This window comes from Peromyscus eremicus, chromosome 12 (genome assembly GCF_949786415.1).
Source record: "Peromyscus eremicus chromosome 12, PerEre_H2_v1, whole genome shotgun sequence".
In the NCBI taxonomy this organism is placed as follows: Eukaryota; Metazoa; Chordata; class Mammalia; order Rodentia; family Cricetidae; genus Peromyscus; species Peromyscus eremicus.
This window is the reverse complement of record NC_081428.1, coordinates 74,710,037-74,728,033: the sequence shown is the minus strand read 5'-3', so window position 1 is coordinate 74,728,033 and position 17,997 is coordinate 74,710,037. Positions and strand designations below refer to the sequence as shown.

The following is a 17,997-nucleotide window of genomic DNA, read 5'->3' as shown; positions in this document are numbered from 1 at the left end:
CATGGCACACGCACCAGGAATGTTTGAAGCTTGTCCTTTCCTCCTCTTCCAAGGCACACATGGCAAAAATGAAACAAAACAAGAATATTTTAATACATTCTCTTGTGTTCTGTTCTTTTTCTCATATTTTTTTTTCTCTTAACAATAGAGTTTAAAGCATTGTAGGTAATCCAGAAAAGGCTTTCATTCACCGATGACAACCAGACATCCGACATGTAAGGAAGTAAACTTGGAGTATTTTATAAGGCACCTGAGATAGGATCTGGCAGACTCTCTTCCTCTTGGAAACACTATTACAGCTCTATTACGAAGCAATACTGTTCCTTTTAGTTGAAATGGTTTGGCAGCAATGTAAATCTCTGCATTCTTTCTTAGTAAGAAAAGATGCAATGTGCTTTTCACTTCATCTTTAAAGAGAAAGGTTCTTGTCTTTTAGCCTTTCAATCTAGCTGTCAGTAAATATAACTTTAAACTTCACATAGAAAGGATTAATTTTAAGCATTTAGATTCTGTTCTGTAGTTTCGTGTGTGTGTGTGTGTGTGTGTGTGTGTGTGTGTATGTGTGTGTGTGTGTGGTGTGTGTGTGTGTGTGTGTGTGTGTGAGAGAGAGAGAGAGAGAGAGAGAGAGAGAGACAGACAGACAGACAGACAGACAGACTCTTGTTTATGTCTGTACATATTATTTGGTAGGTAAGCACAAGAGAAAATGGCTTTGGACTTTCATTTGTCATTGGAGTGATGAAATGTATTCTGTTCGAGTAAACACTAGTTACGCCACTCAGTGTGCCACACAGCAGCCAGACTCCTCATGCTTGTGCAGAAGAGACATTCTGGAGAAGGTTTTGGAGCAGTTTTTGCACTGGTATTTCTTTACATCAGAGTGGGTCTGCAGATGTGCCCTCAGGTTTGACCTGTCTGCAAAAGCTCTGTTGCAATGAGGGCAAGAGAAAGGCTTTTCCCCTGGTTTGTGGGGGGGAAGGGTAAGAAAAAAAAAGACAGTCAGTGCTTTTACAGGACACAAAGTTAAATAACATTAATGAACATCAACAGTAGTTTATCAAAAGAATAAGAATTAGTCTAGCCTGATTATATCCCCCCCCCATGGTAGGTGGCTACATTCCTGTCAGGCCTTTTAAAGCAAAATTTCCTTTAAAAAGACCAGCCAAATAGCTTCAGTTCTGCCAGACATCCAGAAGTAATTCAGAGTTAAATGGCTTTCTCTTGATAAGGGTTTCTGCTTCAACAGGTGCAGGTAGGATGAGAAACTCCCACCATTCCCAGTATTCATCCTCTTTCCGTGTGATGACTAGGGCTCTATAAATGCCATAACTCCCTGCATATGCTTTTGTGCTAAGGATTTAAAAAAATTTCAGCAGCTAGAAAGTGAAATAACAACACAAAACCCCAGAACAACAAACAGACAAACAAAATAGATCAAATTCATTTCCATTTACTTAACTAGTTAAGAGTTGACAGATTTCACAGTGAAGATGTAGCCAAAAACTATGGGAAACCTCTTTGTTTATCAAATCAACAGTAGGGTCCAGGCACTTGTATTTGCTGACTGCCAGAGGCAGTTCTGCAGAACACACATCAATTACCTCGCTCCTGCTTTCTAACTGATCTTTGAGACCAAACCTCTTGCATGTACTTTCCAAAGTCTAAATGCTGTTTACAGTCTCTGGAGCAGAAGCTGTTAGCAAGGAATGGCGCATTTGCTGCTCTAACAAGCTTTTGAGCAGCCAGGAAGCAGCTACCAATGGTTCATCCTATGCAAAGCACCCCCTGTCACTACCTGAAGGCACCCCACAGACAGCCCCAACACACCATTGTTTGAGCAGAGAAGCATTGTTTTCTACACTTCTCTTACCTGTGTGAGTTCTAATGTGTCCTTGAAGCAGCCAGGGTCTGGAGAAAGCCTTGCCACAGATCTTGCAGACACAAGGCAGTGTGTGGGTCCGAATGTGCATCTTAAGGGCACCCAGGCTCACATATTCCTTGTCACAGTATTTGCAGCTGAAAGATTTCCTAGACTGGGCATCACAATGCAGCTGCTTATGTTTGGCCAGCCCAGAGAAAGTAGAATAGGTCTTATTGCATAAATTGCACTGAAACTTCTCAGCTTCAGTGGCATGGGGGTCTGAGAGCTTGGATTGCAGTCTTTCCTCTTCATCACTAATGGGACTTTCTGAACCACTGTGGTCCTTGGATGAAGTATCAGATGGAGGAGGGGGGCTTACTCGCCCCAAGGGTGAGGAGTATCCAGTAAGAGGAGAAAGACCACTGGGTAGAGGGGAGTGGAATGGAGCTGCCGATGTCCACATAGTAATAGGGCTGTATGCTCCTGAGCTGAGGATCTCTGGTTTTGGTATGACAGGCATGGGGTAACTCTCATAGAGATACGGGGAAATGATCACTAGAAGAAAGAAAAGGGGGAAAAAAGTAAAGAAAATTATGGTAAAATATTTTTTTAAATATATGTACACAGTCTGAGACAGCACATAACAACCCATACAAGACTCCATAATGAAGACAGACTCGCTCACAAGGACACACATAAAGATGAAACATTCCCTTCATCTGGGCTTAACGTCATTGTACAAGCTGACAGGTGCCCTGGCTCTTCCTAATGGGCATTCTGGACAAGCCTTACTGTCCTCATTTAGAAAAAACTAGACACCATTTTAAAACTTTCTATAGAATTGCTTTCCATTTTATGCATGGTCTATTCTATACGTGCCTTGACTGTGGGGGCAATGGCATGCAGGAATCCAGCTGCTTTCCCAAGTTCCTGGCTCCCCAAGGTAACAACAGCTCACCCTCGGGGAAGGGTGTGCTCAACTCGGTGCACTCATTATGCATGTACACCGCCTCTGAGAACCACACTGCAGGACCGGAAAGGGGCTTTCCTTGTAAGTAAAGAGCTCAAAAGTTTTGAATTAAAATTTACTCTAGGTAACTCAGAGATTGTAAGAACTGTTTTAGGACAACATTGAAAGGAAAGCACCCCAGTGTGTGCAGAGTAAAGCAGTGGAACCGCGGTTCAGTCGCACACAGATTTTCAGGGAGTATTTTTACCTGTGTGTGTGTCCAGTTCGCTGTAGTTGGGCTTCTTGGAGGCATTGAAATGTTTCTTGACGAGGAAGGAGCGCGGCATGGTGGCGGCGGGCCGGTGCGGGCGGATAACGGTCCAGGCGGCGGTCCTACAGCATCGCAGCGGTTCAGGTGCGGCGGGGGACAGGCGGGCGCCTCTGAAGTCACCAGGCTCTCTGCCCGACTGAGCTCTTCTGGGCTGGGAGGGGATTTCTCCCTGGCTTTTACTAGAAACATCCAATCACAGCCGAGAGGTTCGGATTTCAGCTCCTCCTTCTGGGACAGCTGTGAACAGATGAAGAATCTGTTGTCAGACTAAATTATTCTGGTTCAAAATGGGCTGTTTAAGGCGTTTCAGGGGAGGCCCAAAATACATTAAATGTTTTCAAAAGAGGAAATTTCGGTTCTTGAGCATTGCGGGAAGGCGTTCCCGCGAGCTGACTGCAGACGACTTGGCTTCCAGATGTGGGCCTTGCCCAGCGCTGAGTGGGCGGGAAGGAAGGGCCGCCCTCGGGACCGCACAGCCTCTGGTGGCTGGAGAGCCTATATTTGGAAGTAGCACTTGGAGCGGGTTTATTTGCACACGGGCCTATGATGGCTCGGATTTTTAGGAAAAGGGAGGTGTAGGCGCCCGGCAACCGCCGAGGCAGGTCTGGCCAGCTCCAGGACCACGTGCCGGGAGGTTAACTTACTGGTCGCTGCATTAGCTTCTTGAAAGGAATGCCTTGCAGCCTATCCCAGGAACTGGAAGAGTGCAAAGATAAAAGGGAAGGCTTGGGCAGACTCGGACAATAGGCGAACTCTAGGAGAAGAATGAAAAGTTCTCATGCAGACATGTGAACAAGACTTCCTCCCTTTGCACCACACCGTGTTTTAGTGAAAGAAAAAAGCATTTGAGAATCTTTACAGACAATTTACACTAATTCTTAAATAGTATGTGCTTTTATTTAGTGGTGTTTTCTCTGGTAGGAATCTTCAACACCCAGCCCCACCCCAGCTCCCTGTCACTTTCCTGGTTTGCCTTAAAAGATGAAAAGGGGTTCCTTTGCAAACTACCTGACTGACAGCTTAGGCAGTCCAGTAGGCAATCAATCACTTGCATTTGCATATAGGAATAGGTCTAAAAACGCTCCGAAGTGACTCATTTTAAAATTGCAGTTTTCGCCATACCTGTGTATTTCAATGTTATCCTGCCTCTTCCCAACAAAACTGGAGAAACAAATCCCCTTGAAGACCACTGACTTTTTTTCTAACAGGTGCTGGAAGAAAACAGCGGATAGAGAATACCACCGACGGTGTCGAGACTTGTAAGAGAGAAGTGCATTGTCAGGCGGCATAACTTCTTAATCTGGGGATGAGAAAACAGGAGCGTGTGGGCGGGGGGAGGAGGAAATCCATAGACTTCCTGGTTTAATTTCAATGATTCCTCTTTCTCCTTCCAACAGTCACTGTTTTAAATGTCGAACACAGAAAGGAGTTTATATGAATTAAGGAACTGAATCTTCGGGAGACAGGAAAACATGAAAATGCATTAGCTTTCTCCCCAGGCTACCATAAGTGCGATCAGAGCTGTAGTCTGAGCTGGCCTCTTCCTAGTGGGTTTGCTCATATTTAGGCGCCTGCTTTATAGAACAAGAATTCTCCTTCCCCTTGCCACCTAATTTCTGGCAAAACACACCGTTTTTTAGAGATTCAATATTATTGAGAGAGCACAAAGCCACAGGACAACTGGGAATGTTAAGGGACGTTTAAGTACTTATTTACTAATAATTATAACACACAGAATAACCTGCTAAAGTGAGTTCTTGCTATCTATTTAAAATTTAGTAGTAATTCACTGTGATTGAAAAACTAAAGCAAAAAGAATTCTTGAATTTGAACTATAGATACATAAACCAGCTGATTTTTGTGCTCTATGACCCAGGGCTGGGGTCTAAGTTACAGGTTACAGCAAAGGTTCATGTCCCCACTTCTGCAAGGAGCCTGTGCACTCCAGACTGTTCTTAAGGCTAGCCACTACATAGAGACAGGTTTGAACTAAATGTGTGAGGTCTTTTCCACTGTTAGCAGGTGAGAGTCCACAGGATGATGACATAAATCACGTTAAACAGGTGCTCTGCTCAGGCACAGCAGAGGACAATTGGTACTAACCTGATGTGGTAAAAATGCAGTAATGGAAGTCAAGCACATCCAAGGCCAGCTGTGAGGACTCTGTTATCCCTGCAGACATTGGAATTCTATAGGTGAGGGTGCTGGCTTTGGCCACTGACTGAAAGATTTTGTTTTGCTTAGATGGCATCACCATATTTTAAATGTTTCATTCTGAATTCAAATAAAAGAAGAGAGAGGTGGGTTAGTAACCACTAGCCTTTGCTAATGCAAGGAATTAGTCCTAGGCAGGAGACAAACTGGTGTTCCTTAATTAGGCAGCTTAGGGAACCAATTTACGAGATAGATTCTTCTTGTGGAAGAGAACCTCAGCCAAGTGAAGCTAGAAATACCAGGTAAGTTAAATTAAGGAAGGCTCAAACTTAGACTGTAAAATGTAATCCAAGGAAAAAGAATCACAAACTCCCATGACCTTTTGTAGTGGGCCTCGGAACTCCTCCATAGGCTTAAGGCTTACGCCCACTGGAAGGCAATCTTGAGCTGTTTTCCACGGAACTGATTCCTGGGTATGATGAGATTCTAGAAAGTTCATGCCATCTCATTTTTCTCATTCTCAAATTTCCCCTACTTTCTGGACAAGCTAACCAGGATGACTTAAATCTTTCCCACAAGGCTCCCTGGATTTCTGGGGTCTTTCTTTTTCCTGGCTTTTTTTTTTCTTTTGTTAAGGAAAGACAGTCCTGTTCTTCCAGCAGAGAAATGCTTTAGTGGAATAGCTGGTACTCACTTTGTGCACACTTAGGTCTTCATAAATACAGAAAGCAGGGTTGCATCTGCCAGTTATATTAAGGAAATGAAGTAAATCTATTATTAGGTGATACTTCCAGGCCTTAAAGAAGTAGGATATTCCATGTAGTTCTGTACCTATCCCTAAAATGAACCATACTTCTTTGGAACTACAGCATGTGGCTGGGCTGTTAATACCTGTGAAGAGTGTGAAGTGATGAAAAGTCATTTGGTTTGCCTGCAGTATCTGGAAATTATCATAAAGTACTATTAATTTAAAAATCTACTAGATGGAAACAAAATTTTATTAACTGAAGCTTCATTGACAGTGGTGTGGTGTTCTTTGTGGATTTGTACATATTTATATCTCTATGTGAATTTGGACATATGTTTTCATTTCTGATTTATCATTTAACTCAGTCTTTGATAAAGCAAACTATCCCCAGAGTGACATTTTCTTCCAATATCTGGGCTTCTCTATGTGAAACCATATTTATTACACATGCTTAATTAACTTTAGAATAAACTGGAGATAAATATTCTCTAGGATAAAAGACAAATTTATCAGAATACTGTACTCACACAGGGTACAGTACAGATATTCTGGTTATATACTTTGAACTTCATACTGAAGATATCTTTAGGATATGGAGGAAATTTACACAAACACATACACACACATACAGAGATACAAATATATCATGTTAATGATGCCAATAAGTCCAGACAAGTGTGTGTGTGTGTGTGTGTGTGTGTGTGTGTAATTATTGAAATTGGAATGGCAAACAGTTCCAATGAAAATGATGTCAGGCTATCCCTGGTTAATAATTTCCACAATTTCCTGTGTATTCACAAGGAACCCCTCACTAGGCCCATAGCTACTAAATCTATGTCTCTCTGGAGTTAGCAGGGATGCTATTAGTTGAGTAAACACCTGCACATGTGGTTAGTAGTGTTCAAAATGGGGAGTCTTTTACTTGAGAAGTATGTTTTAATAGGCTGTTTTCTGCTGGGCAGAGACAATGTGTGTAGTACTTCACCTCATGCTCATCTCCTCAGTGCTTGGTTTACACTTCTTATAGAATTATGATGATGCTATCAGATTAACAAGAAAGACTAGAAAATGTTATACCTGCCTGAATTTTTTACAAGGGCTCAGAGATACATGGTTGTAAAGAGACATCTACTGGTCAGCTTTGGAAGTCATAGAACTTTCTTTTCTTTTCTATAACTTCTTGACAATGTCTGCCACCTACTGGAAAATAGATGGACATGACTGTGCATTAAGCATCCTGATTTGTTTTGTAATCACCAGAGTTTCAAATGAACATTACTTGTTTTAAATTTATTAGAATATTCCTATTTTTAAATGCATCATGTGACATTACTCAGCAAATTACTCTTTTTTTTGTAAATGAATATAATTTCAGCATGATCAGACACAAGGAATATTTTTGGTTTTGTTTTTGAGCAAGGCTTTCACTATATACTCCTGACTGACTTGACAGTCAATATGTAAAAATCTTCCTGCCTCTGCCTCCTAAGGGTTGAGATTAAAGGCAGGTACCACCACACACAGCTATGAAGAATGAAGGAATCAAAAATAGCCTAATAAACAACTCATATGACCTAGCTGCCAGAGTCCCATAAAGACCCATAAAGCACTTCAGGACAGGCACCCATATTTGAATCTAGGAAAGAATCACATAATGCAGATAGAGTTGTTTTCATCCCCTGTGCTTTTCCCAGCTGGGCTCTGCTTCATTGCTGTGTTGTGATGGGACCTGAATAACACTCAGTTCTATGGAACCATGTGTCAGAGATAATGATAAGAATAGTCTCTCTTTTTTTGTGGGGAGATTTACTTTTACTACTTTTTTTTATTACTTTTGTGTCTGTGTGGAAGTATGTACTCATGAAAGTAGGTGACTGTGAAAGCCAGAAGAGGGTGATAAGTCCCCTGGAGGGTTGTGACATACAAGGTTTTGAGTCACCCAATATGGACACTGAGAGCTGCACTCAGATCATCTCTAAGAATAAAAAGTACTGTTAGCAACTGATCCCTCTCTGCAATCCCAGATAGCATGAGCTAGCCATGATGCCATACATTTTGCATTCATTATTTAATGATTATCCCTCAAATTGCTAATCCTACAAGGCATTATCCTTGTCTTTAAAAGAAGAAACAAAGTCACAAATTGTCTTTATCAAACCACACTGGTATTAAATAATGAGTATTGTTTAATTTTTATTCATTCCTTAAAAATTCCATATAATGCATCTTCTTCATATCTATTCCCCATTCCCCCCACCTCAACCTCAACACATCTCATCTCCTTTTCAATTTCATTTCCTTTTAAATGATCTACTGAGTTCAATTACTTCTACTCATTTGTCCATCCACTGGAACACAGACAGCCAACTGGCCACATGCCCAAGAAAAGTGACTTCTCTGCCTCTAGTAATTATTAGCTTCCAATAACTCCTTTCCGTGTTAAAATGATTAGCTGGCTTGATTTTGTGGAGGTTTCATACAGGTAACCACAGGTGCTATGAGTTCATGTATGCAACAATAATGTTATGTCCAGAGGACTTCATTTTGCAGCACTCCTCTCTATCTTTCAGTACTTACATTTCTTCTGCCCCCTCTTCCTCAATGTTTCCTGAGCCTTAAGAATAGGTTGACATAGATGCTTATAGATGAACACTCACATTTGTTCCTTCACAGTATTTTGACCAGTTATGGGTCTCTGCATTAATCACTGCCTGCAGCAAATAGTAGCTTCTCTGATCAAAGTCAAAAGTAGCATAATCTTATGGTTGTAAACATTAAATATTCAGAAGGGAGTTTTACAACATGACAAGTTATCAAAATAACTAAGTTTTTCCCTAGTACCTATGACTTTCTTAGCTTCTGTACCTGGCATGAATTACCTCCTGTGGAACAGGCCTGAATTCCAATCAAGAGAGTGCTTGTTAATCCTTATACACAGTCTTACCACTATTAAAATGGGTACATCTTACCTGGTAGGTTGTATTATAGCATGCAGGGTAAAGACATTGTTTTGTTGTTGTTTGTTTGTTTGTTTATTTATTTGTTTGCTTTGTTTTCCAGTATCCTACATAGCACCTCTTAGCACTAGGAAAGATAACCTACAGTTTCTGGTTAGTTCAAGTTATATTATATTACGTACTAAAACGAAAATGTCTGGTGCCTTCATCAACAGGGTTTTACCATCTAGTTGTGGTAGACAAGAAAGACTAATGCAGCAGCGTATATTAGTGTGGCTGCCCCCAGGCCATTCTTGATCAATAACTTATGTGGAGGGATCTTGTGTCTAGCACTGTGATTTTTGTTTAATAATGCATATCTTCTGGAAGCAGTATTGTTTACCCCTAAGTGGTCCTTTGCTGGGGGATGTCTTTCTGTACATTGTGAATATATGTTGTTCCCACTGGTTAATAAATAAGCTGCTCTGGCCTATCACAAGGCAACTTAGAGGTAGATAGGAAGTCCAAAGAAAGAGACAGGAAAGAGAAAGTTGGAGTCTGAGGAGAGATGCCAGTTGCCACTGAAGGAGAAGCAAGATGCCAGCAGACGGGTAATGCCACAGCCACATGGCAAAACATAGATTAATAAAATGGATTAATCTAAGATGATAGAGAAGATGATAGACCTAGCTAGCAAGAAACTTAAACCATTGGCCATACAGTTTGTAACTAATATTAAGCCTCTGAGTGATTATTTTAAAAATGGCTGAGGGACTATGTGTGAGAGAGATTTGTCCTGACTGCAGGCCAGGCTGCACACAGGAAATCTTTCAATTACAGTCCTCTGTTTAAATTCTTTAAAAAAATGCGTACTTTTAATTAGCTTATAAACTAGAGGGTCTCTCTTTACATATCTTTAGTTTTGGTTAGCACTCCTCCCGTCCATTTTTTGGCCTACTCTGTTACCTTTATCCCTTCTTAAATATTTCATCCCAGTATTCCCTGCCCTATTCAAATTATACCACAGAATCATAGTTATAAAAAGAGCATGGTATTGGTACAAACACATATACACATAGTATAGTTTATTTTTAATCAGTGCTATTTTTTTGTATTTGTTATTTTATTATTGTTATGATAAAGATAAATCATCCTACTCAATTGTAGAACCAGTCTGAAAGAATGGAAGAATGAATTCTCTCTCTCTCTCTCTCTCTCTCTCTCTCTCTCCTCTTCCCTTCCCAGCATTTCTCTTTCTTTGGAATTAAGAATGTTGGATTTTTTTCTCCAATAGAGAAATGCACTACAAAATCACAAAGTAAATTTAAAAAATTATTCTAGAGATACCAGGAAGTAAATGTTCTTTTACTGTCATCTTCATCTTCTCAAGAACTTGTATTTGTATACTTTCGAGGGACTTTATCAGGGCATCCTAAGTCAAATTACATAGATGAGTAAAACAAATGAAATATCAACATGACAAAGAAAAGATCGAATTTTATCTTGAAAGGATAGTGGTTAAAGATAATTTATTACTAAGCCTTTGGTTGTTGGTTGATATTTTGATCACATTCTGATGCTCCCAAGACTGCCAATAAGTAAAGTTTGCTTTGTACTAGAGGGCAGAGCTAGCTACTAGCTGACCAAAATTAACCATAGAGATTTTGGAGGACTGAGGACAGAAAGAGAGACACAGGAAATAGTAGGCTAGAGATTAGAAAGGGTTCCTCCTTTTTGGATTGAGGAATGAGAAAGAGAGGAGATCACTGATCTGATCATTAAGATTCTTACCCCAATATCTGACTCTTGAGATTTTATTGATAAAGAATCATTAGATAAATGCTTTATCTGACATCCAACTCTAGGCATGAGATCAGGACATAGCTGCTTCCCGCTGGCTTTGCAGCCTCTGGAGCCACCACAATGGCTGGCTTTTCCTCCATCTCTGCAGGCTTTCTAAGTGAGTCTGGGGTTTTCCTGTTGCAACCTATCTACAATAGCCTCCAGCAGTCATTCATCCCTGGCCCTAAACTCCACAGCCTCTGAACTCCACAGGTGGCTGGGCCCCAAATGCTGCTGGAGTATGCTGCTGGTATGCCACCTACCAACAGCCCCATGCCCTCACTTCCAGACACATGTGCTTCTTCCACATAACCCCTGTGTGTGATCTTCAGGTGCCTGGCTCCCTATCGCTATGGGTTTAAAGCTTCCACTGGAGCCCTCCTCTGCCCACTGCTGCACCAGGTCAGCTGCTTCAATACCCTATCTGGCTTTTATTGCTGCTACCAATGCCACACACTCTCAGCCCCCAGATACATGCAAAGAGCTGTAGCTGCCCTCAGCCAGGCCATGCATTGCCTGAATTCTCTGCAAAGCTGTGCTGCACAGCGACAGGCAGCCTCACACTTCATTGTTGTTATCAACAGATCTGGTGAGACACTTGGGAATTCTAAAGGGGGGGGGATTTGTTTTTAAAATGGTTGTTCCCTACATTAAGAATGAGGAACAATATTATGAGTCAGGGAGTTAGGTTTCTGTATAGTTCCGCAATGATGGTTTGAAGTAGAACAATTAAATGAACAGATAATCAGCTTAGCTAGGATTGCCATACTGTCAATTATAATCAATATTATTTTGGTAATTCATGTTTTATCCATAAAAAAGTTGTTTGATATTGATATTGATACAAAATATGAAAAATTTACTGATAAGATACAATCCTTAACCCTAAGAGGGACGCATGGATCAACCTGGAAAGGGGAACTAGATGAGATCTCCATGAGTAAATTTGGGGTGAGAGGGGGCAATGGAGGGTAGGAGATGGGAGATGAGAATATAAGAGAATTGATAATTCAAGCTGGAGCAGGGGTGGAGTGGGAAATAGATACCACGATAGAGGGAAACATCATGGGGATAAGGAGAAACTGGGTGCTAGGGCAGTTCCCCCAAATCTACAAGGATGACCCCAGCTTAGACTACTAGCAATAGTGGAGAGAGTGCCTGAACTGACTTAACCAGGGAATCTGATTGGTGAATACCCTGTCATCATAGAGCTTTCATATAGAAACTGATGAAAGTAGATGCAGTGATCTACAGCCAAGCTTCAGACTGAGCTCCAGGAGTCCAGCTGAAGAGAAAGAAAAGGGATTCTATGAGGAAGGGGCATCAAGATCATGATGTGGAAGCCTACAGAGACAACCAAACCAAACTAGTGGGAACTCATGAACTTTAAACCAATAGCTATGGAGCCTCCATGGGACTGGACTAGGCCTCTGCATAAGTGAGACAGTTGTATAACTTGATCTGCTTAAGGGACCCCCTGGCAGTAGGATCAAGATTCATCCCTGGTGCATGAGTTGATTTTTGGAGCCTACTATCTATAGTGGGATACCATGCACAGCCTTGATGCAGGGGGAGGGACTTGGACCTGCCTCTACTGAATGTACCAGGCTCTGCTGACACCCCAAGGGAGGCCTTGTCTTTTCGGAGGAGGGAATGGGGGTTAGGTTGGAGGAGAAGGCTGGAGTGAATGGAAGAGGAAAGAGAAGGGGAATCTGTGATTGGTATGTAAAATGAATAAAAAATTCCTAAATATGCAATCCTAGGAAAGACCTACTAAAGAAACTAAAAAAAAAATATTCACACACAGACAGAGTAGTTTAGAAAATAACTTACTACATCATTGCATTATGAAACTGAAGAGGGGCAGCCCAAGGTAATTAGAAAATCAAACTTAATTTATTCAATTACCATTCAAGAATGACCAGCAGATGATAGGCATCCCCAAGGCTATTTAGAAGTTTACTGCAATCCTGTAGAAATGTTTCATTTGAGAAGATTTCAGGAAGCAATAGTTTCATATGATATGTATTCACCTTTTGTGAAGCAGATGTTAAATTCATGGGCCACTCAGAACAGAATTATTCCGCAAAACTGCAAAGATTTAGTTACAGCAGTATTTGAAGCTGGTCCTCAGTTACAATGTAAAACATGGTGGAGAGACAAAGCCAGGGTTATAGAACAATGACATAGGGCTAGAGGTATGGAAATCTCCCAAGATGGGCTTCTCAAAGGGGCCCAGTTTGCTGATTTGCAAAGACAGATTGCATGTGATGATCACATCTTGGCTCTACACCATATAGCAACTTTAAGTACTTGGGACAGGGTTGAAAAATCAGGAAAGAAGATTGAGTTATTTACTAAAAATATACAAGGTCCAAAGAAGCCTTTATTGGTTTTTTTTGTTGTTTTTTTTTTTTTTTTTTTTACAAAAATTGACTTCAGCTGTAAATAGAATGATATCAGTTCCAGAAGTTAATTGAATCTTTGGCTTTTGAAAATGCTAATTCAGAATGTAAAAGGATGATTAGGTCTTTAAAGGCAAAATAGGCACCAATTAATGAGTGGATTAGAAATACAGCTAATACTGAATCTCATGCTTATAATGATACTTGGATAAGAGAAGTGATTTCTAAAAAAATTATGAAAAATAAAAGGTTTATGTATTTTACTTGTGGTAAACCAGGTCATCTGAAAAATGGATTTTAGGCAAGGCATTCCAGGAACAAGTTTTTTTTTTTTTCTAGATATAATCCAAATAGAAGACTCCAGCCCTCCAGAATATGCTAAAGATGTGGCAAAGGCCAGTATTGCTTCTTTTGAGCTCTGTATAATTTTAGTAAATGACTCAGGGCTCTTTCTTGATTCTTAAACCCTGTCCCAAGGATTCAAAGTTGCTGTAAGGCATAGAGCCAAGATCAACAAGGGACAGGCATGGTAACCCTTTGCCATTAGGAAACACCTTAGAGAACCTATCTCAGGCCCCTGTGTCAAATTTGGTTTGTCATTCCTGCCAATAGTCATTCCCTGCCAAAAATGCAGAAAATCCTCCACAGAACAATTAAAAGACTTAGTGCCTGTTGTGAAAAACATACCTCTCTGGATGACAGAATAGCTTCAATTAATATAACAAAATTTTCAGGAGAGACCATTAAACAAGAATTTTGATGAACTTCTATAAATGATCAAACATCTTAATTAAAAATACAAATAAATGGCATTGAAATTGAGGGTTTAGTAGACGCAGCAACACAAGTAACAATAATTGCACCAAAATCTTGGCATCCAGATTGGCCTCTTCAAGATGTAAATATTCAGCTTCTAGGGATTGAAACTTTATTTCAGGTAAAACAAAGTGGAAGATGGGTTGAGTGTACAGTGCCAGAAGGACATAAAGGAAAATTAAAGCCATATGTAAATAACATAGAAATAAATTTATGGGGACATGGTTTTTTACAACAATGGAATATCCAGATTAACATTCCTCCAATCTCAGAAATAATACATAAACTAACACATGCTTTTGAAAAATTATTAAAAGGCATTATCAAGAATGGTTACTGACTGTTCACATTCTGCCAAGGACAATTTTAAGAGCCATGCCATATTGCCTGCCTGAGTTAAGTTTCTGTTGTTCAGAATTGAGCCACTAACCAGAAACTTTTGACATGCCTGAACAAGTCTTGAGTTATTAGAAAATAACTTAACATTTCCTTATCTTTCTGCTACAGTGACCATTAGTAACAATGTTTTGTGGTTAGGTTGCTTGGTTGGGTTGCTTGGCAACTCAACAGTCCCCTGATCTTTTCCCAAAGAAAGTTTCCTGGTCTGATTACTATAAAAACCACCTGAGAAAAATAAAATTTTGCAGCTTGTTCAGAATACTGTCCTGCTGTCAGTTCTTTGTGTCTCTTGTCCTGTCATTCTCCATTCCCCCTTCTAGGGTCTCTGCTGAAGGTCCCACTGGCCGGGACAACTACATTCTACATAAACAGGTCACAACAGCTGTTGCTCTTTCAAAGGTACCAACAACCCTACCTTTAAAATGGTTAACTGACAAACCTATCTGGGTAGAACAATGGTCTCTGATATTAGACAAATTGCAGGCATTAAATCAGCTGGTACAGGAACAGCTAAATGCTCAACATATTGAAGAATCAACCTGTCCTTGGAATTCTCCTGTATTTGTTATTAAAAAGAAATCTAAAAAATGGATAATGGGAACAGATCTAAGAGCTATTAATAGGACAATTCAGACAATGGGCTTTTTATAGCTTAGAATCCCTTGCCTTCTTTATTACCTAAAAGATGGTCTATTATAGTGATTGATTTAAAAGACTGCTTTTTTACTATACCTTTATAAGAACAGGAGAGATTGTTCTCCAAATACCTTGAATGTGTATGTCCAGAGAGTGATCAGTCTATACTGTTAGCCCTTCTTAGGGAAAAATCAATGGGAAAACAATGAAGGCACACATGATTTTCATAACAGAAGACAGCTGATATATAACAATCCAAGAAACACCAAAAGCTCCTTGGAATTTGGCTTCCTCTGAAGAAATTCCTTGATCCCTTCAGGTAGCGACTTTGCCATAACCAGCTGAGTTATTATGATGTATTCCTGTGGCCAGCAGCATCCAGTTCCAGGGCATTCAATGCCATCACACAGACAAACATGCAGGAAAAACACCAATTCACTTAAAATAAAAGTAAATCATAAAACATGGAAAAAAAACCCTACCCATTCTCAGATCAACATGAAACCAATTAGATATAGTAGTCTTTACAAGTTCTCATTGTAAACCTTCAACTTAGTCTGTTATACATCCTTGTTTTCACTTTGTCATGGTAATACTATGTTCTAAGAGCATAATGTAAGTTAGTGGAATTTATCAATATTTTTATAGGATGCAGGTTTTAAAAAAGCTTTTGTTATTATGAAGTTAAATAGAACTTGCCACTATGTTGTATTACTTTTAAAATTACATATTAATGTCTGTGCCTTCTACTACACTGGAATCATATGCAGAGCAGAGGTAATGTGTGCCTCCCTGCCCAGAACACAAAACACTGATTGCCACAAAGCCAACGCTCACTGAGCATTTGTGATGAAAATAATTTTCAAGAGCACATCTATTTCTTTGTGAAAAGAACCTCAGGAAAGTCTTCCTCTGGAATCAGATATCTCCCTTAGCCACTTTCAAGGACTAGCAGTAATAACAGTCCACATGCAGGTCACCTGATTTAAGGTAAATTCCACAAGGAGACACTGCCTAGGTCATGTGGCTATTAAGTAATAGCTTTACACAATTTAGCTTGGACCCTCCCTTCTTACAGCCTTACTAACTTTATAGACCTCTAACTCCTTACCTAACCACTTCTAGGAATATTTAGATAACTCTCTGTGCCGACAGCTATGCTCAGCCAGAACCCGAGTTCAAGCTTCCCTGTAATTATCATCATTGGCAGCATCCGGCCAGGTCCATCCCCAGATAGAGGAAAGTACCTTATCAGAGATACCTCTGTACTCTCTAAGAACAGACTTAAGCATCCAGACTACCCATTTGAGAAGGCCTGGCGGATGTGCCAATTAAGCTTAACTACCTCCTTTTTCAAATCTTACCTCTAGTTCCAGATCTCCCTTTAACTATCACCAGAGGCATCTAGCTGCACACAGGTTGCCAAGGGACAGAGCACACCTTCCCCCACCCTGCAGAAAAATGGCAGATAGCTTGGACAGATAGGAGCCACAGAAAAAAAGAAGGCAGTTTTCTTTTCTCCCATTGACCTAGCAACTTATAGATTCTTAACATTTTCTATCAATCACATTTAAGACTATAGTGGAGCACATAAGATCCGTCTTCTTAGATATTACCCAAATTTAGCCTTTAGTTAATTCATTAGTCACTTCCCCTTTGGGTTGCAAATAATAATTAACAATTACTGTCCCTCTATGTGATTCTTATCTCCCCTCAGTTTGACCCTGGAAGCCTGACAATCACTGCCTGAGGAAACTCTTACCAGCCTTTATGACCACACAGGAATTCAGGCTGGGTGAGCTGGGTGTAGGGGAGGATTGTGATTGTTTGGGTATATAACTGTAAAGCTAGAGATGGATGATGAATTAAAGTGAATGGACTAAAGAAAAAAAAAAAAGAACAGGAGAGAGAATCTGCTTTCATGGTGCCTACTTATAATAATGTCCAGCCTGTTAAAAAGTGTCAATGGAAAGCTCTTCCACAAGGATGCTAAACAGCCCCACTCTGTGCCAATATTTTGTACAACAACCTAAGATATAAGATAGTTTTACAAAAAATTTAACCAAAGAAAGTACAAATCAGGAAAGATCAATTACAATGTCTTAATGATTTTCAAAAATTGCTGTGAGATATTAACTGGTTAAGGCTCACAATTAGATTAATTACTCAAGAACTAAGTAATTTATTTCAAACATTACAAGGTGATAATCACTTAAATAGCCCAAGAACATTATCAGTTGAGGCTGAGAAAAAAATGGCTTTGATGGAAAAGAAATTATAGGATGCACAAGTGGATGATTTAGATCCAGAGTTTGTATTCTGGCTATATTTATTACGTTCTGTGCATTCTCATGCAGGAATTCTTATGCAGAGAGGAAATAATATCTTAGAATGGATAATTTTACCACATAGAATAAAAAATTAAAGACCCATGTAGAAAAGCTTCCTGAATTGATTCTGAAAGGAAAATTAATGCTTCATCAATTGGAAGGAATAGACTCAGCAGAAATTGTGGTACCATTTACTAATGCTGGAATCTCCTCATTATGGAGAGGAAATGAACATTGGCAAAGAGCTTGCAGTAATTTTTTTGGTGAGATTAGCAACAAATATTCCAAAAGCAAGAGACTTCAATTTATAAGGAGAGGTAAATGTTCAGCTGTTAGGAATTGGAACATTATCTCAAGCGAAACAGAGTACAAGATGACTTGAATGTGTAGGTCCAGAAGGACAGAGAGGAAAATTAAAACCATAAATGGCTAATAAATCAGATTAACATTCCTCCATCCTCAGAATAAATCATAAACTAACACATGTTTCTGAGAAAAATATTAGAAGGTATTATTCTAATGAGTGGTCACCAGCCATCCAGATTATACAAAAACAGGGCAGAACAACTGCTGATCTTCCAAAGACACCA

General features: G+C 39.9%; 1 protein-coding gene across 1 annotated transcript; it reads right to left on the bottom strand.

The window, feature by feature from the left end:
- Positions 1-607: 607 nt before the first annotated feature.
- Snai2 (snail family transcriptional repressor 2) lies at positions 608-3,555 on the bottom strand. The gene is made up of 3 exons (XM_059277406.1): positions 3,079-3,555; positions 1,871-2,416; positions 608-960 (listed from the first exon to the last, which is right to left on the bottom strand). The coding sequence occupies exons 1-3, from the start codon at positions 3,155-3,157 to the stop codon at positions 779-781; spliced, it is 807 nt and encodes a 268-aa protein (XP_059133389.1). The 5' UTR covers positions 3,158-3,555; the 3' UTR covers positions 608-778.
- Positions 3,556-17,997: the final 14,442 nt, after the last annotated feature.